Below are 27,198 nucleotides of genomic sequence, written 5' to 3'. Positions count from 1 at the left end.
AGCGCTCAGGGCAAAGACCTCTCAGCCAATGAAATGGAGTAACTTGTTGCTGGTTGCCTGCCTCCTTTTCTGTGCAAGCGAAGGAGGCGGGGACCAGCCAGCCGTAAACCCATATATGGCTGCCATCTTGGATTTTCAACATGGGAACCATAAACCATGAATTTTGTTAATATCTCAGCTTCCAGGTAATTTAGACCTTTGATGTAAACAGCTAAATTTACATTATGAGGGCCAAAGAACATAATGTTACCAAACTGGACAAGCTTAACGTATCCTCATGGTGGCCATGTTGGAATTTACAAAATAGCGACCCTAAAACCTAGTAGGTAAACCTAGTACCTTAATAGATTGCTTAATGAAAACAAGTTAAATTTAAATTTAAGCTAAATTTATGAAGATAAAAATAGGAATTTAAGCAGGTATAGATAATGAATTAATGATATTTATTGTACTGCTCATTAACAATGCCTTATTTATGCTGATTCATTTTCTATACCTGCTTACTCCAATCATGGGTCACGGGAAGCTGGAGCCTATCCCAGCAGTCAAAGGGCGTGGCAGGATGCCAGTCTGTCGCAGGGCCACATACTGACAGAGAAACTCATTCAGATGCACACCAATTTAAAGTGTGCAATTCACCTAAACTGAATGTCTTTGGAAGTGGTAGGAAGCCAGAGGAACCCATGCAAACTCCACATAGAAAAGACCAGGTGGGAAGCGATCCCACAGACAGTGTTAACCACTAAGCCACCATGTTACGCCTAATTTATGTAACTGTGTGGAAATATGGGGCAATACATTTATTAGCAACATAAAATAAATCAATTATATATATATATATATATATATATATATATATATATATATATATATATATATATATATATAGATAGATAGATAGATAGATAGATAGATAGATAGATAGATAGATAGATAGATACACACACACACACATATATACAAAGCACAGTAAGAAAATTACATAAGGCCAGTTTCAGAAATCATACCAAAGAGTTTTTTAGTCAAATCAGCATTACTTAAATTGCATGACTTTTTTGATGTTGATTTTTTTAAAAAGGGGACTGCAAAATATAAAGAGTAGGAAAAAAATATATGAAGGAATATTTAGTTTGATATAATTGATGGAAATGGTATGAGTGGTTTTGCTTTCCTTTTTTAGTTATTGTCTGAGCTCACGTAAGAAAATATTGTGGAATGGGGTGGATATGAATGAGCTTTTCTAATTAATGATGTACAATGTTTGGGAACCAAACATCAAAATTACATCAAGCATCAAGCACTGGACCACGATAAAGAGAAGTAACATACAAAAACAAAAAACATAATTTTTGAGAATCTTTTGTGATAATCTACCGAGATAATGTTTTGGAATAGCAAAAACATGCACAACCTACTAAAGATGCAGATATGTATCAGTAACAAAAGCAGCAAAGGAACGATCAAGGCAAAGAGATGGGAAAAAAAATCATATATATACATATTAACAAGCATCTCATGCACATGGATGGGTATTAACGGTAGTTTAACTAAAACTGAAGTTAAATGGTATAAATGCAGACAATCGTCCTACTCAATTTCCAGTGGCAATGCTTGTACATAAACAGAGAAAAACAGTGCAGAGGTAGAGTTCATATTGCAGGAGAGGATACATACGTCTTGACTATAGAGCCCAATCCAGTGGGGGACTGCCAATCTATTGACAAGGACAGTAAGGAAAGCCTGGTGGTAGGCATCTGTAACGCTCACTAGGTCTGAATCATTCTTTATGCACATATGCAGCGCCTCGTACCAGCTCATGTTGCCAGACACGACCCTGTAGTTGCGACTTCTGTACTCAATACTGTCAGGAAGGCGGTGGCGAGATGAGTGGGAGGGGGGTTTGGCTATATCTGTGAAGGAGTTGGGCAAGAAAAAGGAGAAAAAGGAAACAATGCAGTTGAGATATCAGTAGATTAGTTCAGAATGATTACTTTAGTCCATGAGCCAGAAGCCAATTTTGACCTAATTGGTACCACTTAAGGTAGCCAAACAACACTTTCAATCCAGCCTCTGTGTACCACAGCTTACACAAAAATGTATGTAAGATGGCCATCCCAGGGTGGTAGCTATAGCCAGGTAGGGGGGTCAGTATAAGATGTAGGACACAGGGGTCAAAGTTTAAAAAATGCTCCAATCATACTGAAACATACAGTATATGACATTATTTGTCTGATCATAAAGATTCCGAAAAGGTATCGTTTGTATAAATGTCATGGAGTTATGGGGTAAAAAAATTGTAAAAATGGTGACAAACGTCAATGTCAGTTTGTTCAGGGGTCAAATGTTAAAGCTGCTCCAAATTTGCTAAAAAAAATGAAAAAGTGGTACAGGTTATTGGTTGGGCTAAAATGATTAATAAATGGAATCATTTTTACTATGTTGAAGCCTTGGTCTCAAAGGTAATGGTCAAACATGGTCAACATCCATTGGATTGTATGACATGTGACATACAGAGCACCTGGAAAGTATTCACGGTGATTCCCTTTTTCCACATTTTGTTATGTTACAGTCTTATTCCAAAATGGGGTAAATTCTTTTTTTCCCATCAAAATTCTACTCACAACACCCCATAATGACATGAAAAAGGTTTTTTTTTTGCAAATTTATTAAAAATCAAAAATTAAGCAGCTGATCTGCTCTGTGTGAGCCTGATCCCGTCAGATCTCAGAAGCTAAGCAGTGCGGAGCCTGGTTAGTACTTGGATAGGAGACCTCTTTGGAACTCCCGTAGCTGTGGGTGTTTCTCCATGTTACACTGGAGTTGCGTCAGGAAGCGCATCCGGCGTAAAACTTGTGTCAAATGCCAACGCGGATCTGGCTGTATCCACTGTCACAACGGGAGCAGCTGAATTAAAAAACAACATTCAAAATCAAAAACTAAGAAATCACATGTACGTAAGTATTCACAGCCTTTGCTCAATACTTTGTTGATGCACCTTTGGCAGCAATTACAGCCTCAGGTCTTCTTGAATATGATGCCACAAGCTTGGTACACCTATCTTTGGGCAGTTTGGTCTATTCCTCTTTGTAGCACCTCTCAAGCTCCATCAGGTTGGATGGGGAGCTTCGGTGCACAGACATTTTCAGATCTCTCCAGAGATGTTCAATGTGATTCAGGTCTGTGCTCTGGCTAGGCCACTCAAGGACATTCACAGAGTTGCCATGAAGTCACTCCTTTGATATCTTGGCTGTGTGTTTAGGGTCATTGTTCTGCTGAAAGATGAACCAACTTGGTCCTTTCTGTGTGGAGTTTACATGTTCTCCCTGTGTTCATGTGGGTTCCCTCCAGGTGCTCTGGTGTCTTTCCACTTCCAAAGACATGCTGGTTAGATTAAATTGAAAACTTTAAATTGACCATAGGTGGGACCACATTTCCCTTTTAAAAATACACACAGATGCTCTGAGTTGACAGCAACAGGCCTTGTCCTGATTTGTAAACATACTCATTTGTGTTGAAAAAGGTTTTTACAATATTTTATTATTTAGAGGTCATCAGGAACTGATTTTGTGTTATAAATTTTAGTTTTTAGTTTTTAATTTAACAAAGATGTTTTTAACTCGCTATTTTTGTAGTTTCTTCACTGAAATGGGGAGTGGAGGGGAAACATCTCATCAGAAACATCTCATGATGGGTAAGAGCAAAGAGCTCTCTCAAGATCTTCTCAATCTTATTGTTGCAAAACATACTGATGGCAATGGTTAGAGAAGGATTTCTAAACTTCTGAATGTTCCAGTGAGCACTGTTGGGGTCATAATCCGGAAGTGGAAAGAACATCATTTCACCATAAACCGGCCCTGACCAAGATTTCTGACAAAGGAGTGGAAAGAATTATTAGAAGAGTTGTCGAAGAGCCAAGGACCACTTGTGGAGAGCTTCAGAAAGACCTGGAATTAGCAGGTTCAAATGTTTCAAAGAAAACAATAAGTAATGGACTCAGTCAGTCAATATGGCCTGTATGCGCGCTCACCACACACAAGACTCCACTGCTGAAGAAAAAGCATGTTGAAGCTTGTTTAAAGTTTGCTGCACAACATTTAGACAGGTCTTTGAAATACTGGAAGAATATCATCTGGTCAGATGAGACCAAAACTGAACTCTTTGGATGCTGTAACACACAGCCCAAAAACACCACACCAACAGTGAAGTTTGGAGGTGGGAACATCATGATACGGAGCTGTTTTTCAGCATACGGCACAGGAAAACGTCATATTATCGAACGAAGGATGAATGGAAAAATGTACAGAGACGTTCTTGATAAAAATCTCCTGCCACCTACCAGGATGATGAAGATGATGAAGGAGGATAGACATTTCAACAAGACAAATCCCAAACACACAGCCAACGAAACTCTTAACTGGTTTTATAGAATGAAAATAAATCTGCTGGAATGGCCTAGTTTCTCCATACAGGTGGAGTCTTTAAGATGTCATTGCCAACAAAGGCTTATGTACGAAGTAGAACGTACAATACTTTTAATATTTGAAGTGAAATCTGTTGTGAAAGTGTAGGAACACGGACCCACAACAGGGGGCGTAAATGAACGGGCAATGGATAAGCCAAAACAGTAACAATTTAATGTTATGACGTGCACAACGGAATACAGACAAAACAGGTTTGGAAAAACAGTCAATTATACGTTGAGTGACGTGTGGGCAGGCTCGAAGATAGGAGACGTCCGTCCAGAAACAAGCCGGATCCCACACGGCGTCCACCACCAACGGATCTGAAGAACACTGGAGCCGCCAAGTCCTGGGTCCCCAGGTGGCCACTGTCTCCAGCTGTCAGACCTGGTACTGCTGGGAGAGAGAACAGAAACAATGCAGGTGAGTGTGAGTTCGCACACTCAGTAATTCTTCAGTCTGTGTCCTGTAAGGAGGGAGAACCTCCACCTCCAATAGCACACTCGTACAGCTCCTGGATAACCACTTATCTGGTTGGGGTGTGAGGCGAAGCCGTCGCAGTCCACACCAAATGCCAATGCAGCAAAAAGTTACCTTTAGGGTAGCTGATTGATCGGCGGGGAGGTGGAGTTGCAGTCCGGCCTTTATGGAGATGGTGTTGAGTAGTGGATGAGTGACAGCTGGTACAGATGAGTGACAGCTGTCACTCCCGGTCGCTCCGAAGCCCTCTCGTGCTTGAAGCCCGCAATTCAAGCAGGGCGCCATCTTGTGGTGGTGGGCCAGCAGTACCTCCTCTTCAGCGGCCCACACAACAGGACCCCCCCCTCAACGGGTGCCTCCTGGTGCCCGACCAGGCTTGTCGGGGTGACGGGTGTAGAAGTCGGCCAGGAGGGCCGGGTCCAGGATGAAGCTCCTCTTCACCCAGGAGCACTCTTCGGGTCCATAACCCTCCCAGTCCACCAGATACTGGAACCCCCGGCCCTTTCGACGGACGTCCAGGAGCCGGCGTACTGTCCACGCGGGCTCCCCGTCGATGATCCGGGCAAGAGGCGGCGCTGGTCCAGGGGCACACAGTGGTGAGGTATAGCAGGGCTTGAGTCTTGACACATGAAAAACGGGGTGTATCCGCAGTGAAGCTGAAGCTGCCAGCTTCACTGCGGCCGGACTGAGGACTTTGAGTATGGTAAAAGGTCCTATAAACCTGTCCTTTAGCTTTTGGGATTCCACCTGCAGGGGGATGTCCTTTGTGGATAGCCAAACCTCCTGCCCGGGCTGGTATGCAGGGGCCGGGGAACGCCGGCGGTCTGCATGGGCCTTGGCCCTCATCCGGGCTTTGAGCAGGGCAGAGCGGGCGGTACGCCACACCCGACAGCACCTCCTCAGATGGGCCTGGACCGAGGGCACCCCGACCTCTCCCTCCACCAGCGGGAACAATGGGAGCTGGTACCCCAAACACACCTCAAACGGGGAGAGGCCGGTAGCAGATGATACTTGACTATTGTGCGCGTACTCGATTGAGGCCAGATGGTTGCTCCAGGCCGTCGGGTGCGCGGAGGCCACGCAGCGGAGGGCCTGCTCCAAATCCTGGTTCGCCCGCTCTGCCTGTCCATTCGTCTGAGGATGGTACCCGGACGAGAGACTTACGGTGGCCCCCAGTTCCCTGCAGAAACTCCTCCAGACTTGAGAGGAGAACTGAGGACCACGATTCGAGACGATGTCCGATGGAATCCCATGCAGACACACAACGTCGTGGACCAGGAGGTCTGCAGTCTCCTGGGCCGTCGGGAGCTTCGGGAGGGCCACGAAGTGGGCCGCCTTGGAGAACCGGTCCACTATCATGAAGATGGTGGTCATGCCCTGGGACGGCGGAGGCCCGTGACGAAGTCCAGGCTGATGTGAGACCAGGGGCGATGAGTCACTGGCAAAGGCTGGAGGAGGCCTGGGGCCTTATGATGGTCAGCTTTGCCCCTGGCGCAGGTGGTGCAGGCCTGGATGTATTCCCGGACGTCGGCTTCCAGAGACGCCCACCAGAAGCGCTGCCGGACCACTGCCACGGTTCTTCGCACCCCTGGATGACAGGAGAGCTTGGAACCGTGACAGAAGTCTAGGACTGCAGCCCTGGCCTCTGGTGGGACGTACAATTTGTTCTTCGGACCGGTTTCCGGGTCCGGGTTCTGTGTCAGGGCCTCCCGGACGGTCTTCTCCACGTCCCAGGTGAGGGTGGCCATGACAGTGGACTCGGGGATGATGGTTTCCGTCGGGTCTGACAGCTCGGTCCTGACTTCCTCCTCGTGCACCCGAGACAGGGCATCAGATCGTTGGTTCTTCGTCCCAGGGCGATATGTGATCTGAAAGTAAAAACGCCCGAAGAACAGTGACCAGTGGGCTTGCCTAGGGTTCAGACGCTTGGCGGTTCGAATGCACTCCAGGTTCCGATGGGCCGTGTAAACTGTAAATGGTACCGAAGCTCCCTCCAACAGGTGTCTCCACTCCTCCAGAGCCTCCTTCACCGCAAGAAGTTCCCGATTGCCGACATCATAGTTCCTTTCAGCCGGGGTCAATCTGCGGGAAAAGTAGGCACATTGGTGGAGAACCTTGTCGGACTCCCTGCTCTGGGACAGCACGGCTCCTATCCCTGAGTCAGAGGCATCCACTTCGACTATAAACTGGCGTTTTGGATCGGGCTGCACCAGAACTAGTGCAGTCGAGAACCGGCGTTTCAACTCCCTAAACGCGGCTTCGCACCGATTCGACCAGGTGAAGGGGACTTTAGTGGAGGTCAGGGCTGTCAGGGGGCTAACTAACTGACTGTAGCCCTTGATGAACCTCCGGTAAAAATTCGCAAAACCGAGGAACTGTTGCAGTTTCCTTCGGTTTGTTGGTTGGGGCCAGTCTCTCACCGCCGCAACCTTGGCCGGATCAGGGGCGACGGAGTTGGAGGAGATTATGAACCCCAGGAAGGACAAAGAAGTGTGATGGAACTCGCACTTCTCACCCTTCACAAACAGCCGGTTCTCCAACAACCGCTGCAGGACCTGACGTACATGCTGGACATGGGTCTCAGGATCCGGGGAGAAGATGAGTATATCGTCTAGATATACGAAGACAAACCGATGCAGGAAGTCCTGCAAGACGTCATTAACCAAGGCCTGGAACGTAGCGGGTGCATTGGTGAGGCCGAACGGCATGACCAGGTACTCAAAGTGACCTAATGGGGTGTTAAATGCCGTCTTCCACTCATCTCCCTCCCGGATCCGAACCAGGTGATAAGCATTCCTGAGATCCAGTTTAGTGAAAATTTGGGCTCCATGCAAGGGCGTGAACACTGAATCCAACAGAGGTAACGGGTATCGGTTGCGAACCGTGATCTCATTCAGCCCTCTGTAATCAATGCATGGACGGAGTCCGCCGTCCTTCTTGCCCACAAAAAAGAAACCAGCACCCATCGGGGAGGTGGAGTTCTGGATCAACCCGGCAGCTAACGAGTCCCGGATGTAGGTCTCCATTGATTGGCGTTCCGGACGTGAGAGGTTGTACAGCCTGCTGGACGGGTACTCAGCGCCCGGTATCAAATCAATGGCACAATCGTACGGACGGTGCGGGGGCACCGTGAGTGCCAGATCCTTGCTGAAGACGTCAGCAAGGTCATGGTACTCGGCTGGCACCGCCGCCAGATTGGGGGGGACTAAAACCTCCTCCTTAGCTGTCACACCGGGTAGAACCGAGTGTTTCGCTCCACTGAACCACAACCCCAGACGGCCAATCAATCCGGGGATTGTGTTTTAACACCCATGGAAAACCCAAAATCACTCGGGAGGTAGAAGGTGTTACATAAAACACAATCTCCTCCCTGTGATTACCAGACACCACCAATGTCACTGGCTGTGTCTGGTGTGTGATTAGTGGAAGAAGGGTGCCATCTAGTGCCCGCACCGACAATGGTGACGGTAAGGCCACTAGAGGGAGCCCAACCTCCTTTGCCCATCTGCTATCCAGCAGATTCCCCTCCGACCCCGTGTCCACCAGTGCTGGGGCGTGAAGGGTTAGATCCCCACTCAGGATCGTGACTGGGATGCGTGCAGATTTTCGGGGGCTCCCCGCGTGGGTATTGTGACCCACCCTTAGCCCAGTCTCTAAGGACGAGTGCTGCTGTATTGACCGTTTGGGGCATTTTTTCTGTGTGTGCTCGGTTGAGCTGCAGAGAAAACACTCCCCACGGACCAGCCTCCTTTGTCTCTGATCTGATCGCCGTTTGGCCCTGCTCGTCTCTCTAACAACGTCAGCAGGGGGAGCTGTCGTCACGTGGAGTGCCCTGGCTGTGGAGCGTGGGGAAGACGGCTCCCTTTCGGACCCGGGAGGAAGAGGGATGGCTTGTGCCTGACCACGCCCTTCGTCTCGCTCCCGTCGGCGTTCTGTTAATCGGTTGTCTAACCGTATAACCAGGTCGATAAGCCCGTCTAAATCTCGCAGCTCGTCCTTCGCCACCAGGTGCTCCTTCAGGACCAGAGACAGTCCGTTTACGAAGGCGGCGCGAAGCACAACAGCATTCCAGCCGGCTCGCGCTGCCGCGATGCGGAAGTCGAATGCATACTTCGCTGCGCTCCGACACCCCTGTCTTATCGACAGCAGCACGCTTGAAGCGGTCTCGCCTCTATGAGGGTGGTCGAACACCTGTCTGAACTCCCTCACAAACCCAGCATATGTCGTTAGGAGCCGTGAATTCTGCTCCCAGAGCGCCGTAGCCCAGACGCGTGCCTCTCCTCGAAGCAAATTTATAACGTAAGCCACCCGGCTAGCGTCTGACGCGTATATGACGGGACGCTGTGAAAAGACAAGCGAGCACTGCATCAAGAAGTCCGCGCACGTCTCGACACAGCCTCCGTACGGCTCCGGAGGGCTTATGTATGCTTCAGGGGAAGGTGGGGGGGTTCGTTGAACGACCAGTGGAATGTCTGTTTCTGGCATTCGGTCAGCAGGAGGAGGTGCTGCAGCAGCGCCCTGGGCATGCGCTTCCACCTGGGCGGTGAGAGCCTCCATCCCTCGATTGAGAATAATGCTCTGCTCGGTAACTAAGTCCAACCGAGCAGTAAAAGCGGTTAAGATGTGCTGCAGCTCACCTAACACGCCTCCTGCTGGCGCCTGTGCACCTCGCTCTTCCATTGGCTGTTCAAGCGATGGTTGACACCCCTCGGGATCCATGACGCTGGCCGAGAAATCCTGTTGTGAAAGTGTAGGAACACGGACCCACAACAGGGGGCGTAAATGAACGGGCAATGGATAAGCCAAAACAGTAACAAGTCAATTATACGTTGAGTGACGTGTGGGCAGGCTCGAGGATAGGAGACGTCCATCCAAAAACGAGCCGGATCCCACACGGCTTCCACCACCAACGGATCTAAAGAACACCGGAGCCGCCAAGTCCTGGGTCCCCAGGTGGCCACCGTCTCCAGCTGTCAGACCTGGTACTGCTGGCAGAGAGAACAGAAACAATGCAGGTGAGTGTGTGTTTGCACACTCAGTAATTCTTCAGTCTGTGTCCTGTAAGGAGGGAGAACCTACACCTCCGATAACACACTCGTACAGCTCCTGGATAACCACTTATCTGGTTGGGGTGTGAGGCGAAGCCGTCGCAGTCCACACCAAACGCCAATGCAGCAGAAAAGTTACCTTTAGGGTAGCTGATTTCTCGGCGGGGAGGTGGAATTGCAGTCCGGCCTTTATGGTGATGGTGTTGAGTAGTGGATGAGTGACAGCTGGTACAGATGATGAGTGACAGCTGTCACTCCTGGTCGCTCCGACGCCCTCTCGTGCTTGAAGCCCGCACTTCAAGCAGGGCGCCATCTTGTGGTGGTGGGCCAGCAGTACCTCCTCTTCAGCGGCCCACACAACAGAAATCATTCAATTTCACTACAAATAACTTAATTTCTGTACTTTTTTTTTTTTTTTTGCATGTATGGATTACTTGGGTTGTTACCGACATCTGGTGAAGATTTCTTGCCAAACGCACCTTTAGAAATATATTTACTGAGAAATATGGTGACGTGTTCAGTACTTATTTGTGTAAGGTACAATAGTGTTCAGAATAATAGTAGTGCTATGTGACTAAAAAGATTAATAATTGTTCTTTTTGGGTCCAAGGGCAGCAGACAATTTGTGAGACGACCCCTAAACTCTGAATTCAAGCCACAGTTCACAGTGAAGACAGTGAAGCATGGTGGTGCAAGCATCATGATACGGGCATGTTTCTCCTACTATGGTGTTGGGCCTATATATTGCATACCAGGTATCATGGATCAGTTTGGATATGTCAAAATACTTGAAGAGGTCATGTCGCCTTATGCTGAAGAGGACATGCCCTTGAAATAGGTGTTTCAACAAGACAATGACCCCAAGCACACTAGTAAATCAGCAAAATCTTGGTTCCAAACAAACAAAATTAATGCCTTGCAGATGTGAAGAAATCATGAAAAACTGTGGTTATACAACTAAATACTAGTTTAGTGATTCACAGGATTGCTAAAAAAGCAGTTTGAACATAATAGTTTTGAGTTTGTAGCGTCAACAGCAGATGCTACTATTATTGTGAACACCCCCTTTTCTACTTTTTTTAACCAATAGCCCAATTTCATAGCCTTAAGAGTGTGCATATCATGAATGCTTGGTCTTGTTGGATTTGTGAGAATCTACTGAATCTATGGGTACTTTGTTTCCCATGTAACAATAAGAAATATACTCAAAACATGAATTAATCTTTTTAGTTACATAGCACTACTATTATTCTGAACACTACTGTAAGTCCCTTTGGCTGCTCCCTTGTTTTGTACTCGGGGTCACCACAGCAAATCCAAGGTGGATCTGCATGTTGAATTGGCACAAATTTTACGCTGGATGCCCTTCCTTACGCAACTCCACATTACACGGAGAAATGTGGTAAGGGTGGGATTCGAACCGGGAACCTTCCGCACTGAAACCAAGTGCATTAACCACTTGGCCACCACCCCTACCCTCAATACTTATTTGTGTGTGTGTTGTAAACTTTAATCCCAATAGAATCTGTGATAACTTAAGACAATTACAGGTAACAATGATACATGATGCTTTATTCTGTAAATTACCCTTGTGAACATGCTGAATTGTAACTGAGGGATCTTACCTTGAGGTTTTTGACAAACAAAGCCATACCCACGGTCGCTACACTTCTCATCATACCACTTCCCTGTTAGATGGAAGTTGTGGTTGTTTGACAGAACAGTGCAAAGAGGCTCATCAGAAAATCCACTGAACCACTTGTCCTCCTGTAGAAGTTCACACATTACAAACAAAAGCCATATTTATGAACTCATTCTATGTAAATTTTCACCAATACTGCACTTAAGTTTTTTTAACTATTAGTCTGTTTCCAAAAATAATCATTTTTTAATTAAAGAGGACTTTAAACACCACATCTAGAAGCAGAACTTAAATTATGACATCGACCATGAGCACCGAACACGATTACCACAAACTAAATTTGACCGTTTTAGCATTTAGGCTTCTTTTCACACAGACACATGCAAACGTAAGAGTTGAAAAGACAACTGTTTTGTGAGTCAAATTTAAACAGATGTTGGTTGCGACAATACCAGTCAGTCTACTAGCGACTCGACTCAACTTTATTTATAGAGCTCTTTAAAACAGCCACAACTGAAACAAAGTGCTGTACAAGGGGATCATAAAAAATTATATTATCCTAACCAATTAAAATAAAGAATAAGTGACATTTACATAAACAGGGCAGTAAACAACATATACAAGAAATATAGTTACTACATACTATTATATACAATTATAGACTTTTGATTTCGGTCTACCCGTGATTATGCGGACCTGGTCAGGGTGGGGTTCACCGAGGCGGTCCGCATAATCACGGGTACACTGAAATCAAAAGTCTGTAACTGCTTTATTATATGGTAAACAAGAAAATTGGGAGTTTGTCAAACACACTAAATCTGAAAAATCAGTCTCAAGTTTCAACTCTTTATTATTACTGTCATACTGCACCAACTGACATCCCACGGATCGACTGGAGATGCCTGTTAAGTCCTGTCTAGCTTCCGCGTAAAATCGACCGAGTACTCCGTCAAGCATCCGTCTGTCATAAGTTTCAAAGTTGGGCGCATGTCCCTTTTCAGTGACGTACGAGGTCTGTGAGAAAAGTATCCGACCTTTTTATTTTTTTCAAAAACCATATGGATTAGAATCATGTGCGCTTGCATCAGACAAGCTTGAACCTTCATGCGCATGCGTGAGTTTTTTCACGCCTGTCAGTTGCATCATTCGCCTGTGGGCAGGCTTTGAGTGAGCACTGGTCCACCCCCCTCGTCGGATTTTTATTGTCAGTGAAATGGCTGAGAGGCTGCCGCTTTGCTCCATGAATTTTTTTCAGAAACTATTAGAGACAGCCAGTTGGAAACCATTCGAAAGATTCAGATGGATTTCGGTGAAGATTCTGTCGGTATCACACGGATTAAGGACCATTAAAACTGGATTAAAAACGGCCCACGGCGGCGGAGGGCGCACCGCGCCTCGAGCGGCCATCGACAGGCTGGAACGAGCAGATCACTTCCAAATTTAGATAGATATAGATAGATATATACTTTTAATGTCCCCATGGGGAAATTTGTCTTGGACTTCTCAAAAATCATGACCCATACAAAGATACAGACATAAACAGTTCATAACAATAAATAAAAATAAATAAAGAATAAAAATAAGTAAATAAAAAACATACAAATACTAAAACCTCCTAATGTGCCTGATTGTTAGCGGTGTTTATTATATTTGTTAAGGGCTATGATTGATATAGGAACAAAAGAGTTCCTATATCTATTCAGTCTGCAATGGGGGACTCTGAAACGCCTGCCCGATGGTAGCAACTCGTATTGCGTGTGCAGAACATGGGAGGGATCAGAAAGAATTCTGTCCGCTTGCTTCATCACGCACTGATCAAAAATTGACTGAGGATTGTTATACTGTTTCAGACCAATGATTTTCATTGCTGTAAGAACAAGGTTGTTTAATTTTGATCTTAGGGGCACAGGAAGGTTCCCAAACCAAGTGGTTATGCCATATCTTAGAATGCTTTCAAGAACTGCCTGATAAAACAGTAACATAATTTTTTGGTCGACTCCATGAAAACGCAAACGCCGTAGAAAATAGAGTCGTTGATTGAATTTAAAGCTCTGTTGATGCAGGGCGTCGTGTGACTAGCAGAGAAGTTTCAGAAGAGGTCGGGATCAGCACTTGATTGGCACATTCCACTGTTAAAGGAGATTTTGTAACGAAAGACGTGCGGACAGATTCGCGCGTTGCGACGCAGCCGCTCACAGCCGCTGGACAAACAACACCTCCGTGTTGGAAGTCTCACAGGACAAGTTGGAACATGTCCAGCTGTTAAACAATTTCTCGGATACTCACTCGACTGAAAAGCCATCAAAAGCCGTCTGAATGGTTTCCAACAAGGAGGTGGTTTTTTTTGTTGCGCGCAATGAGCGGCTCTGTGCCGACGCGCGAAATCCTCCGCACGTCTTTCATTACAAAGTCTCCTGTAACAGTGGAATGTGCCACAAAAGTGCTATGTCCAGCTCTCTTGCCATTTCTGTGGTAGTTACACGATGTCCCGGATCAACACAGCGTTCAGTTTAGAAATGATCTGGTCGTTCCAGCCTGTCGATGGCCGCTCGGTGCGCCGCGCGCCCTCCGCCGCTGTGGGCCGTCTTTAAAAAGGTTTTAACACTCCTTAATCCGTGTGACGCCGACAGAATCTTCACCGAAATCCATCTGAATCTTTCGAATGGTTTCCAACTGGCTGTCTCTAACAGTTTCTGAGCAAAGCGGCAGCCTCTCAGCCATTTCCCTGACAATAAAAATCCGACGAGGGGGGTAGACCAGTGCTCACTCAAAGCCTGCCCACAGGCGAATGACGCAACCGACAGGGGTGAAAAAACTCACGCATGCGCACGAACGTTCAAGCTTGTCTGATGCAAACGCAAATGATTCAAATCCATATAGTTTTTGAAAAAAATAAAAAGGTCGGATAGTTTTCTCATAGACCTCGTACTTGCGAAACAGGTTGGCTGCTGACTGTGTATTTCTGCAGGTGTTCTTCGCATTTTTTTCGTGTAAAATTTGTTTTAAGTCAGCTTCGCTAACAGACACAAACCTGTCTTCTGCCATCTTGTCAACAAACTAACAGCCAAAGTAGGCATTGTATCGAGTTATCTGATTGGTCGTTAGCGATAGAAGGCATCGCTCAATTAGCTAGTGCTACGGTGCACGCGAGGTGTACTCGTTTCACACGCGCAGTCTACTCGGCATGCGGTACAGCTCAGAAAGTGGCGAATGGACCAATCAGAAGTTGGCAAAATCCCATCCCATATAATAATAGGAGTTAGCGCCTGAATCCTAAGTTTCCGTGCAGGAGAAGATTGTAGTAGACATCTACCTAGTATGTAGACTTGTTGTAAAACTAAATTATAGCTAGTAGGCTAAGATATAAATCTGGTTCTATTATTATAGAAACAGAAGCTATGATATAATATGTTTTAGGTTTCTATCTAAAGTTCGCCCTGCTAGCTATGTTATGGATTGCTACTATAGGAAGACAAATTCCATACTCTACATGCTTTCCTAATGGAAACCCCAAACTTAGATACTATCTATTGATATCTATTAAAGAAACCTTTAAACTGAAGAACCATTAAAAATCTACATCATGTAAAATATAAGTGCAAATCGTGCAAGTAGGCTAACTATAGCCAGATGAGCTACCGTTAATTTGGTCTATACTGCTAAAAAATGGAATACCCATCAAGTCCCGATTAACCCATAAACTGATAAAGAGGTGAAGCGTTGGTGATAACCTGTGTGACCTGGAAGGGACAAATGAAGCCTGAACACAACCCTTCTTAGAGTTACTGTTAGCAAACGTACAGCTAACAGGCTAACCTCTTCATTGAGATGTTTTGTTAAATCGTATTTTTGGGAACTGAGTGGTGGTTTTCATAATGGTAAATTTGAATGTGGGCATTAAAAATTCTGACCACCTTATTTCCTCAGTAATCACAATATAACTGGACCTAAAGTCATCAAGCTAACAACAGCTGCTGAAAATGCTACCACAGATCTGCCAACCTTGAAGGAAGTCTTATAGTACCATTTTCTGTGGGGGTAATTCAGGCTTCTCTGTATTAAAAACTTCTAAAATGATCTTATTTAAAAACCAAAAGCAAATCTCTGCATGATATAAAGTTCTGTATAAGTGGGGGCGAAGTCGCTCTGAGTGACAGCTGACAGCTGATGAGCGGAGCGTCTCTGTGTCTTGTCTTTAGCTCAGAATCCGCTCGATGTGACTGGTCATGGAGGCTGTGCCCGCTTATTTTGAGTATTTTATTACAAACACCTGGAATAACACGGCTTGTTGGGTGGTGAAACATTCTAACGGGGCAGACGTGTCTGTTACTGTATTCGCGCTGAGGAAAATTCTCGTCGGATTTAATGTTGTATGCTAACGATGTTAGCACTTTTAGCAGCTGTTGGTAGCTTCTCCCATTAGGTCCACTTAATGTATGATTACTGAGAAAATACGTAGCTCATAATTTTTAACGTCCATAACAAAGTAAACTGTTACAATAATCACCATGCAGTCCCTCAAAAATGCGATTTAATAAACACCCGAACAGAGGTTAAATGGCTCGGACTGTGACAGAGGGGGGTGTTCGTGCATCATTCACCACACGTAGAGTCACCCACGCTCTGCCTCTTTATGCATTAATGAGTTTGTCATTTAGCTTCTGTGAACATGGCGCAGTGCAGAACATAGCCCAGACACGGGCTTCATTGTGACTCTTCCAGGTCTCTACAGAAAACCAATGGGTGATGTTACGCAACCTCTGTCCAGTAGGGATACAGTCTATGGCTCAGGTATGTGAATACGGTATATGTTGGAAGCACTGGCCCAGTTCATCCTTGGTAGAGGAAGCTGCTCTACTGAGTGCTTCTGTATTTATGCTATTTCCTGTCAAAACTTACAGTGAGATAGCTCTTCGGTTCAACTGGAGACCAGTTGGTGTAGCTGACTGGTTTCCCATTGGTCCATTTCATGGTGTCTTCATCCCGCAGACCGATCCACACACCAACAGAGCTGCCCTGCAGCAACATCGTGATGTAGGCTGCAAAACAGGAACGACTGGAAAAATGAAATACCAAGAAATACAGCAGTATTCCTGCTGCCTGCCAGTAAAGTGACAAAGGAACACAACAAGGAATCTGATGGAACTGACACCACTGGAATACAAAACATAGGAAATGTGAGCTTTATTCCAGTTGTGTTGTTGTTTCTACCTTGTTCAATTTCATCTTCTATGGCAACCAGTGAACCATCAAAAGAGGAGCAGATGGATTGGGCATCTCTCCAACTTTTTCCTTCTTTTGGGCTTCCAGGAAGGTGAAGTAAAAGACACTGCAAACATAAACATGGATATCTCATTCTAAAGTTCTAATCTTTATCCTTCAGCAGTATGCTTGTTTGGAGACAACAGATTAAAGCCAAACACAATAATGTTTTTTTTTTTACCCCAATGACCTGGACCTTCACCCAAATGATTGACCTCTGGTTGACCTTGTCAAGGCAATTCTGGAATCCACTTGTTTCAAATCAAGTTGAAATCAAAGTCCTTTGCCAAAATGGCAATTTTGGAGCCAACTTTTGTTGGCATACCAAGCTTGTCAGGAATCAGGAGGAGTGGGTGAAAAACAGATAGGCAGGCATGACCTTCACCCAGGGGTGTAGCACCAAATTCTGGGCCCTAGGTACTAGCCATATTGAAGACCCCCCCCCCCCCCCCCCGTTATGTTCTTTTTTTATTAACGCAAACACCAAATTTCGAATGCGTAGTCAAACCAGGTCTAAATCATGTATACCTTAGATCACACCTGGGAGTCAGAACCCTTTTTAAAGTTGGAGGAGCAATACTGAGCTGGGGGGTCTGGGAGACCAAACTGCACCATTTTCTAGAAAAATGGTGCAATTTGGTGCATTCCCGTCTGTTAAAATGCACAGGAATGCACCAAATTGCACCGTTTTTCTAGAAAACGGTGCAATTTGGTCCCCCAGACCCCCAAACTCAATACAGCTAGCTTGAAAGCTAGCTGTATTGAACTTTCAAATAATTTGGTCAGCAGCTGCTTTCCCTCATTTAGTTTTCTTTCCCTGTCCTTTTTTCTCTTCTTTTTTGAAATCCGGACTTTGATTTTTTTAGGAGAGACATATTTTATTTCAGCCTAAACACTAGGGCTGCAACTAACAATTATTTTACTAATCAGTTCATCGGTCGATTATTTTTTCAATTAATCGTTTTGTTTTTTTACTTACATGTGAGTTTTGCCATTATTTCTTTAAGTGAGTTATTATTAAAAGGCCTTTGTCACACAACATCAACGTTTGACCTTGTAACAAAGTTATGTTATATTCTCGTCAAAAACATACCTGGAGTAGTGTTTTGTTTTATTTTGCACATACATACATCACTGACACACCACAAAGAGATTTCCATCAGGTTTAGATGCCTACAGCAACTATCTCAACCACTGACAACATATTACAGCAAGAGTACACAAAGTATTTTAAAGGCCTGACGAAAGTGTAATATGTTATATTTAATAAGATATTTTCATGAAAAAAGACACAAATGTGCAGTTTACTGCATTTAATTTTTTTTTCTTGTGTAAAAACAGCTTAGATGTGGTTTGACCAAAACAGATTGTGATTAAACTTAATAAAACAGGGATGAAGTGGAGGTTTAAGAGTCACTGGGTGTTCACAGGAAATAGTTATTTCTATATTTATTTATGTTCATTGTTAGTTGGTTTAATCTTTTCTGTTTTGTTTTATCAGATTCTTTTTGTCTCTTTCTCTAAAACTTTATTGTGGCATTATTAGTTATTATTACTATTATTGTTGTTGTTTCTATTATTATTATTATTGATATATAAATAAAAATAAATGAATAAAATATTACAATTTGTAATACATTTGACTCTTTTACGACAACAAACGCTGAGCCATAAATTATTATACAGAAAACAAATGTGCTGACAGCTGAAACAGCTTAATGCTAACTTCAGCATTGAAAACGCCATAGACATGCTAACGAGTTAGCATCGGCCCCGTTTTTAAGTTATAAAATACATCTATCAACTGTTTCAGAAGACCATAACAGGTCAGATTAACATAAAAAGGTAAATGTTACTCACAGACATATGCTCTTTGGGGTTTTAGTGGGGAAAAATTAAGATTAAGCAAAATAAAACAAAGCACCAGATCGAAGCACTGCGATCTGCGGGATCACTGCTTCGATTGGTTCAAGGTTCAAAGCAAAGCCGCACTGCAGAAACGGTTGATTTATATGGAAGAAACGAAACATTTGCGGTAAAACAAAGTTATTTAACAACTAATTGATGACTAAATTAGTTGACAACTATTTTAATAATCGAGTAAATCGATTAGTTGTTTCAGCACTACTAAACACCTCCTCTTTCTGTCAGATCCCGTTTGGTGTGTGTGTGTGTGTGTGGTGGGAGTGTTGCCTGTGCACCTGGACTAAACTATTGTACAACTGTGCAGGCGTGGAAGGGCCCTCAGAGATCTTTCAATATTAGTGTTGGAGCAGAATTATGTTTTGCAACATTTATACATTCATTCTAATTATATTCTTTACAACATGAATTGTATGGACATTAATAACATGCAATACAAAAATGTATTTAATGCCAGTTTTTTGTGGCCCCCCCATGCTCTGGGCCCTGGGTACATACTACCCTTTACCCCCCCAAGTCCGACGCCCCTGCCTTCACCCCAATGATTGACATTTGGCAAGTCTGACCTTGTTAGGCACTATCAGGGTGCACCCCCATACTATGTCTGCCACCTTTGATGCTAATTATAACTTTGACACCAATGATTAAACATTGCCAAATCTGACCCCAGATAAGTTTGGTGCAATTCAGAGAGGAAAAAAATATCCATTTTGACCTTTGAGCTATTGAAGTTTACCTTAATGGTTACTGGTTTGTTGTGTGGGCCGCTGAAGAGGAGGTACTGCTGGCCCACCACCACCAGAGGGCACCCTGCCTGGAGTGCGGGCTCCAGGCACCAGAGGGCGCTGCCGCCTCACAGGAGCAGCCGGGGTGACAGCTGACACTCATCACCTGTGACAGCTGTCACCACTCATCTGATCTGCATCGGTATATCAGCAAGACGTCATCTCCACCTCTTTGCCGAGATATCGTTCTACCTGAAAGGTAATATCCTCAGCCTGACTGCTTGATAGAAAGCCCTTTTTGTGATTTTTGTGAGTGATAACAGACTTTTTCTCCAACGAGAGGTGGAGGTAGCTTCCCTGCCGTGCAGATTGCTGGGTGCAGACGCACCCACGTTTAATTGTGTTTTTGTTCCTCGCCAGCAGTACCAGGTCCGACACGCGGAGGCAGTGGCCACCTGGGAGTTCGGGACTTGGCGGCTCCAGTATTCCCGGGGTCTGGTGGCGGAGGAAATCGTGTGGTTCCGGTTCTGCTTTGGACAGGCGTCTCCTATCTTCGAGCCTGCCCACACGACACCTTGTAATGTGACCTTTGATCTATTGTGTAATCTGTTGTGTTTGTTGTGCACGTTCGCAACAGTAAAGTGTTGTTATTTGACCTATTCCATTGTCCGTTCATTTGCGCCCCCTGTTGTGGGTCCGTGTACTTACACTTTCCCAACATGGTTAGCACTGTTGCCTCACAGCAAGAAGGTTATGGGATCGATTCCCACCTATGGCCTTTCTATGTGTAGTTTGCATGTTTTCCCCGCATTCGCGTGAGTTCCCTGTGGGTGCTCCGGCCTCCTCCTACATCCAAATATATGCAGATTAGGTGTGCATGCAGGTGGGAATGTCTTTGTGTGTCCATATGTGGCCTTGTGACAGATTGGTGTCCTATCCAGAGTGCCCCACGCCCTATGACTGCTGAGATAGGCTCCAGCCCCCCGTGACCCTTAATTGAGGTAAGCGCGTACAGAAGATGAATGGATGGATGGATGGATGCCAGGTTTGATACAAATCAGCATGAAAAAAAACAGTTTTAACATTTGAACCCACTTGCTTTCACTCAGTAATTGACATTTGGTAAATGTGATGTTGCCTGGATCCACAAACTGTATGTGTGCCTAGTTTGGTGGACATTGAACTGGGAAAAAAGGCCTTTGACCTCTGACCCTAATTATCTTGACAAGATGATATCTAGACATAGAATGACAGCAACTGTGGAAATTAGAAAAATATCTGCCATATCAACTTCACATCAGAGCCACACCATGCTAAAGTGATCACAGAAAGAAAGCAAGAACTTGTAATCAATGGAAACTCTACTAGTAGAGTCTCCGAGTGGAGACGTCGATTGAATATGGTTCTATATTGTAGGTATCAAGATGACCAATAGTGTTGTTTAAAACAGGGCATAAATCATCAATTCAAGAGTCTGTCACGCCAGTGTTTGTATGAACCTTGTGTCCAAAGTACAGCCACTTCTCCGGACATCTTCCGATGTAGCGTGGCTCCCTAGGCGTTTCCACCACAGACACAGTCTTTCTCTTGCACACGTAGCCGTGGAGATCGCTGCACTCCTTTGGTGACCACTTTCCTGCACCACATGAGCAAGACCTTAACGGACACTCACATGTGCAAGTGCCATGCATGAGTGTTGGTAACCCCCAAAAATGTGAATCAGTTGAATTATCCGCAAACTGTTCATAAAAATTTACGCAATCCGTTAATAATTTTACTGCAAACTGTAAATAAAATATCCCACAAAACGTGAACGCAGGTCTCGCTAAGTAGTTTACAGATTTCAGTTTACGAATCAATTACTTAAGGAAATCTTGATTGTAAACCCACCGCAAAAATATATGCATTTTTTGCAGGGGGTCACTACAGCCGGTGAAGTGAGCCGTGAGTGGGTTCCGCTGGAAGTGACTGGCTCAGAGGGACAGTGACAGGTCGGGAGTTCGATTGGGGCGGGACACCTGTCAAATGGTAATGCTCCTCCCATGAAGCAGAAGGGCAAAAGCTCGCTTGATCGTGATTTTCAGTGTGAATACTGACCGTGAAAGCGGAGCCTCACGATCCTTCTGACATTTTGGGTTTTAAGTAGGAGGTGTCAGAAAAGGTACCACAGGGATAACTGGTTTGTGGCAGCCACGTGTTCATAGCGATGTCACTTTTTGATCCTTCGATGTCGACTCTTCCTGTCATCATGAAGCAGAATTCACCAAGCGTTGGGTTGTTCAGCCACCCACCACGCGCGCGAGTCGAGGGGTGGCACAAAGCCCCATGATGCAATGAAAGTGAGAGGAGTGCAGTCATAATCCCACAGATGGCATCTCAGCCAAACACATACACAAAGAAATCGACCTGCGCTCACGTTTCGGGAAATATTTTTTCAGTATTATACTCGCAATTGGCAGCGAATTCTCGTTTTGGGGGTTAACGGCGTGCATGTCTGTGTGCGCATACCCGAAGATGACGACATGGTGACACACAGCCTGTGTTTCAGAGGGCCAGCTCTGCTCGAGCCCTCTGCCCAGTTCTGAAAGTCTAGGCCTGTTTTATCACTCCACCTGCAAAGACATACAAAATGAGCACAACTGTTTTACACAAAAAGTGAAATAAGATGCTAGAAGAGTGAGAGGAAATGTTCCATGAGCTGTAAAACACACAGACCTGACCTCCCCTCCAGGCTGGTCGATGGAGAACCCGATCCACCATTCAGCAGGGCTCAAAGAGAGCTAATGAGAAAGAGGGAAAGACGTGAAAAACAGCACACACTTCACTTATGCTTCCCAGTCCTCAATGAGCTGGAAGGTTTGCTTATCAGGCACTGGGGTGCTGTCCTTGTCCCGTGCTTTGCCTCATTCAGTTCTTTGATTTATTGTCTTTGCTCTGATCCAAACACTGGCATCCACAAAAACACGTGGATTTGAGCGTGAAGCTGTCAAGTCCCAAAAGGAGGATTAAAGGTACCTCATTCAAAAGACAGAAACTTAAAATTATGCCTTACGTAACTGAACAAAACAAACCCCGGCTCTATCAAATGACAACAAACTAAACATTACAGCGGCCTGTTTCCTTCTCTCCGTATCGGCCTGTAAGCCGTGCACACGTATGTGACTTGACTTGGTCTACTGATCAACTGCAGCTTTTCTTTGTGGCTAAGTTCAATGTGTTCAGTAAAACTTGCAGAATGCACTGAGTTCATATTTGTCACTTTCTGCAGTGACTACAGTGGAGAATGTTGGTATTTTGATGTTAATACAGTATGTTTACTCGTAATAGTGTTAACTCTACTGCCTGATGTGACTGTGGAGCCCGAGCATCATATTGCCGAGGGTGAATCTAAATGAAATCAGATACAGTATTCAGACTCTCACTGAGACAAAAAGGAACTAAGCAATGAAATTATATGAGAATTATTATTTTTATCTAAAACCTGTTCAGATAATTAGCCCTGTTGTCATTTACGCAGATGGACAATACCACCTTTGAAAATCAGATGGTCAAAAACTTATATATAAACTGACATATGGCTCCTCCTCCTTCAAGGACCACATTGAAAATCAGCGTTTATACTTTCATGTGTTATCCTGGTTTTTAATGTCATATTTACATGTTGCGTGTTTGTATGCATTATTTGCCAAATAAAAAAAAAAAATCCTCTATTTGTGTCACAAATAAAAGGACTCATTATCTGACATGAACATATTAATTTATTTAGCTGTGAATTACTATGGAAGAATGTTCACAAATAAATAAAATAAACAATAAAATAAAATAAATAAAGTAGAGCATCGTGCTAGTTTCTAATTCCACAAATTTTTACCTTGGAAAAACTTTTCGAGGTCAAAGTCTTGTTAAAAGTGGCTTTTTAATTTAATTTAATAATTTCCTTTGAGATAAATACAGCTGATCTTATCTTTTCATAAGCTAAAATATGAATGAACGAATAAATGTATTCAGCACACACAATCCAAAACAACAAAAAACTTACAATGAAGAAAGAAAATGGATTAACAATGCATCCGTGTGCCTGAAAGGGTATAGGCAGAAGCAATGCTTATTAACGCCTACCCCTTTAACCAAAAATAAAATTATCTAGTCCGAAAGGAGTTGGGGGGTAAAAACCCATCTATTTGTCTACTTTAACAATCAATGCAACATTGCAAAACTTACACCAGAAGAATATTTCTATAAAATTATTAAAGCGTCATATGAGGGCTTCCTGAAAAAAGCTATCTCCAAGTTATATACTGCGCTCCTAAATGCTAAAAATGACAATACTCTTCACATTAAGAAAAAATGGGAAATGGAAGCGGGAGTGGCTATATCTAATGAGAACTGGGAGAAAATTTGTAGTTTCCAGTGGTGCTCACTGTCCTGGAGAGAGCACTGCTGGAAAAATATAATAATATTTTTTACAACACCCCTGCAGAGTAAATATAAAAATTTAAATGCAGAATGCTGGAGAAAATGTGGCTCTCTAGAGGCAGACCATTTCCATGTGTTTTGGTCTTGCCCGGTTTTAAATCAACACTGGTCTGGAATCCATAAGGCTCTGAAAGAAATCTTCAAGGTTCAAATAATGATTTTACAAGCCTATATCTTGGTTTGATTGCATCTGTTGAAGGAGGAGGGGATGTGAGGCTGCTCCAGGCTCTTCTAGCAGCCAGTAAAAAATCAATTACACGAAATGGTTAAATCCAACCCCCCCAACATTAGAAGACTGGTTTAACACTGTTTTAGAAATATTTAAATTGGAAAAATTGACATTTTCCTTAAGAACCCAGAAATAAAAATTTTAGAATATTTGGAGGGGATGGATAAGGTTCATATCCCCGTATAGAAGTGATTTTATATAATGTTTGAATCCTGGTGGTATTGAAACTCTGTATCAATCTCTGGAAACAGTAATAAGATGACTGGATATAGTTCTCTCTGTATATGTTAAAAAAAAGTACCTGCAATACTTAGTTAAAGCCACAATGTTGTTCTGTTCATTTATTCAAAAATGTAAAAGCAAGAAAAGGACTCATCTGGTATGTTTAAACAGATTGTAATGAATGCATCCTTTTCAATAAAAAAGTGAATGGAAAAAAAAACCCCATCTATTCCCACTCCCTTTTTCAACCACTTCAATCTCTTCAGCTTAAAGGACACAATCCGAATGCTACAGAACAAATTTACATTTACAATCTGGCAACAAATTGTAAATATAATACAAAATATAGATAAAAAGGGCTTTTCAATGTTAAAATCAAATATCCGATAAAATCTGAAATATGGATCAGATGCAGATCAAACTTAGTCTATTCATTCAGTGTGCCAGTTTGCACCTCGTTGTCACAAATGGGAGTGATTGAAGCACTTTTGATTAAGATATAATGTAAAATATACATTAAATGGTGTTTTCAATGTTTAATTCAAATGTCCACAAAATCCACAATCCGGATCAGATCTAGATCAAACTTTGTCAGGCGATAGTGAGTGACAGTCTGCGCCTCGCTTTCAAATATGAGAATGATTGGGGCACGTTTGATTAAGATATAATGTAAAAAAAAACAAAAAAAAAAACATTAAACAGATTCTCTAATGTTATAAATAAATGGCAACAAAACCTGCAATCTGGATCAGATCCGGATCAAACTTTCTCAGTCTTTAATGGATACTATCCTTCATAATGCTCTCAAATATGAAAAAAATTCAGTCTGTTTTGACAGTTATGAATTTCTGAAAAATTGTTCAATATTAAATTCATTCAATTATTGTATTTTCCAACATTTTTTCTGACTTTGCCCTTTGACCTTGAAAACTGAGTCAGTTCTTGCCTATCAGGATATGAATTTTCAGTAAAACATTTCATAAGGACATACAGTAGTGTTCGGAATAATAGTAGTGCTATGTGACTAAAAAGATTAATTCAGGTTTTGAGTATATTTCTTATTGTTACATGGGAAACAAGGTACCAGTAGATTCAGTAGATTCTCACAAATCCAACAAGAGCAAGCATTCATGATATGCACACTTCAGTCAGTGAGTTTGTCAATTTTGTGGAACAAACAGGTGTGAATCAGGTGTCCCCTATGTAAGGATGAAGCCAGCACCTGTTGAATACGCTTTTCTCTTTGAAAGCCTGAGGAAAATGGGACGTTCAAGACATTGTTCAGAAGAACAGCGTAGTTTGATTAAAAAGTTGATTGGAGAGGGGAAAACTTATACGCAGGTGCAAAAAATTATAGGCTGTTCATCTACAATGATCTCCAATGCTTTAAAATGGACAAAAAAAAACGGAAGACAACCATCAAAATGGATAGAAGAATAACCAGAATGGCAAAGGCTCACCCACTGATCAGCACCAGGATGATCAAAGACAGTCTGGAGTTACCTGTAAGTGCTGTGACAGTTAGAAGACGCCTGTGTGAAGCTAATTTATTTGCAAGAATCCCCCGCAAAGTCCCTCTGTTAAATAAAAGACGTGCAGAAGAGGTTACAATTTGCCAAAGAACACATCAACTGGCCTAAAGAGAAATGGAGGAATATTTTGTGGACTGATGAGAGTAAAACTGTTCTTTATGGGTCCAAGGACCGCAGACAGTTTGTGAGACGACCCCCAAACTCTGAATTCAAGCCACAGTTCACAGTGAAGACAGTGAAGCGTGGTGGTGCAAGCATCATGATATGGGCATGTTTCTCCTACTATGGTGTTGGGCCTATATATCGCATACCAGGTATCATGGATCAGTTTGGATATGTCAAAATACTTGAAGAGGTCATGTTGCCTTATGCTGAAAGGACATGCCCTTGAAATGGGTGTTTCAACAAGACAATGACCCCAAGCACACTAGTAAATGAGCAAAATCTTGGTTCCAAACCAACAAAAGTAATGCCTCGCAGATGTGAAGAAATCATGAAAAACTGTGGTTATACAACTAAATACTAGTTTAGTGATTCACAGGATTGCTAAAAAAGCAGTTTGAACTAGGGATGTCCCGATCCGATCACGTGATCGGAAATCGGGCTCGATCACATGGTTTCAGACTTGATCAAAATTGGACGTTGCATCTCAATCAGGAATCCGATATAGATTTTATCCTCTTTATTTTGATCAGCGCTATTTCAGGCGCATTATTGCAATGGGCCTTTCATGCGTCGGACGCATCAGAGGCATGAGACGCGTTGCTTTTTAGAGGCGTCAGAAGCGTTGCTTTAGCTCGGCTTTTGATGTGACGCTTCTGACGGGAGCGAGCATTCTCGCTTGTCAGCAGGCTGACGCGGTCAAAGTTCAACCCAATCTTTTTTTTAATTGAACAAAAGAAAAAACACAAGTTCAACTAGACAGAGGTGGGGGAGTTACACGCGCAAAGTTTCTTTCGCAGAACTACTGATTGTGTGATTATGCGCTCAGCCTGACGCCTCGATGGAATGACAAGAGCATGATGGACACTTTCCCACCGAAACTCTTGCTCAGTCATCCCTCCGTGCGCAGCAGGACCCGGTGCTGACCAAGTCCTCAGGACGACGATCTGTCATCTGATTAACAAAAAGAAAAAAACAAATTGTCCTGTGATCGTTTGTCTGCAAAACGGATCGAGAGATGGTGTGCGCACGAGCGA

The 27,198-nt window shown here is 43.7% G+C and overlaps 1 protein-coding gene across 1 annotated transcript in view; it reads right to left on the bottom strand.

Annotated features, from left to right (window-relative positions):
- Positions 1-27,198, bottom strand: part of pla2r1 (phospholipase A2 receptor 1) — a 115,601-nt gene that overhangs the window by 29,056 nt on the left and 59,347 nt on the right. The window contains exons 18-24 of the mRNA XM_034195243.1: positions 22,256-22,320; positions 22,049-22,152; positions 21,040-21,176; positions 16,842-16,959; positions 16,530-16,669; positions 11,614-11,755; positions 1,675-1,910 (exon numbers count right to left, since the gene is read on the bottom strand). Of these exons, the coding sequence (XP_034051134.1) occupies positions 1,675-1,910; positions 11,614-11,755; positions 16,530-16,669; positions 16,842-16,959; positions 21,040-21,176; positions 22,049-22,152; positions 22,256-22,320 (942 nt within the window). The remainder of the gene's footprint in view (positions 1-1,674; positions 1,911-11,613; positions 11,756-16,529; positions 16,670-16,841; positions 16,960-21,039; positions 21,177-22,048; positions 22,153-22,255; positions 22,321-27,198) is intronic.

Source organism: Thalassophryne amazonica, chromosome 2 (genome assembly GCF_902500255.1).
Source record: "Thalassophryne amazonica chromosome 2, fThaAma1.1, whole genome shotgun sequence".
NCBI lineage: Eukaryota > Metazoa > Chordata > Actinopteri > Batrachoidiformes > Batrachoididae > Thalassophryne > Thalassophryne amazonica.
Note: the sequence above shows the minus strand (reverse complement) of the source record. Positions and strands in the feature narration are given on the sequence as shown.